Here is a 459-nt window from a genome sequence, read left to right on the forward strand (position 1 = left end):
AAGGACAGATGATGAAAGAAAAAGGGAAACAATCCATCACAGTCATGCACTGTGATGTTTGCGAAGCTTTGGGGCTGATATTGACTTGAAATGATTGAAATGATGGTATCTATCCTTCAGCCAGTTTAACGACTTGCATCGTTCTTTCTGATCATATTGCACATATACACTCTGAAAGGAAGCGCTCACTTCTGCGAGAAGAGATCTCTGTAGGGGCTGCCGTGCTGCAGAGCCAGGCCGTATCCTTTGCTGCTCATGCTGTTTCCTGTGACCACCAGCGTACAATCATCATCTGTCAGAGCGGCATACTCTAACACTGCCATGTCCCACAGGAAGGCGTACGGATCCCGTTTCACCTGAGAGAAACCACACATATGCACACACACGGTTCAGTGTTTAAATTGCTCATGTATGGCTGAACATCACGGCAGGGTTTTGTGTTTTTGATAATCATAACGT

At 45.8% G+C, this 459-nt stretch overlaps 1 protein-coding gene across 1 annotated transcript in view; it reads right to left on the reverse strand.

Moving 5' to 3' along the window:
• The window catches only part of LOC107583384 (glutamate receptor ionotropic, delta-1-like), a 279,097-nt gene that overhangs the window by 6,033 nt on the left and 272,605 nt on the right, over positions 1-459 (reverse strand). The window contains exon 14 of the mRNA XM_016269581.1: positions 190-356. Within this exon, the coding sequence (XP_016125067.1) occupies positions 190-356 (167 nt within the window). The remainder of the gene's footprint in view (positions 1-189; positions 357-459) is intronic.

This window comes from Sinocyclocheilus grahami, unplaced genomic scaffold (assembly GCF_001515645.1).
Source record: "Sinocyclocheilus grahami isolate Dianchi unplaced genomic scaffold, SAMN03320097.WGS_v1.1 scaffold4.1, whole genome shotgun sequence".
In the NCBI taxonomy this organism is placed as follows: Eukaryota; Metazoa; Chordata; class Actinopteri; order Cypriniformes; family Cyprinidae; genus Sinocyclocheilus; species Sinocyclocheilus grahami.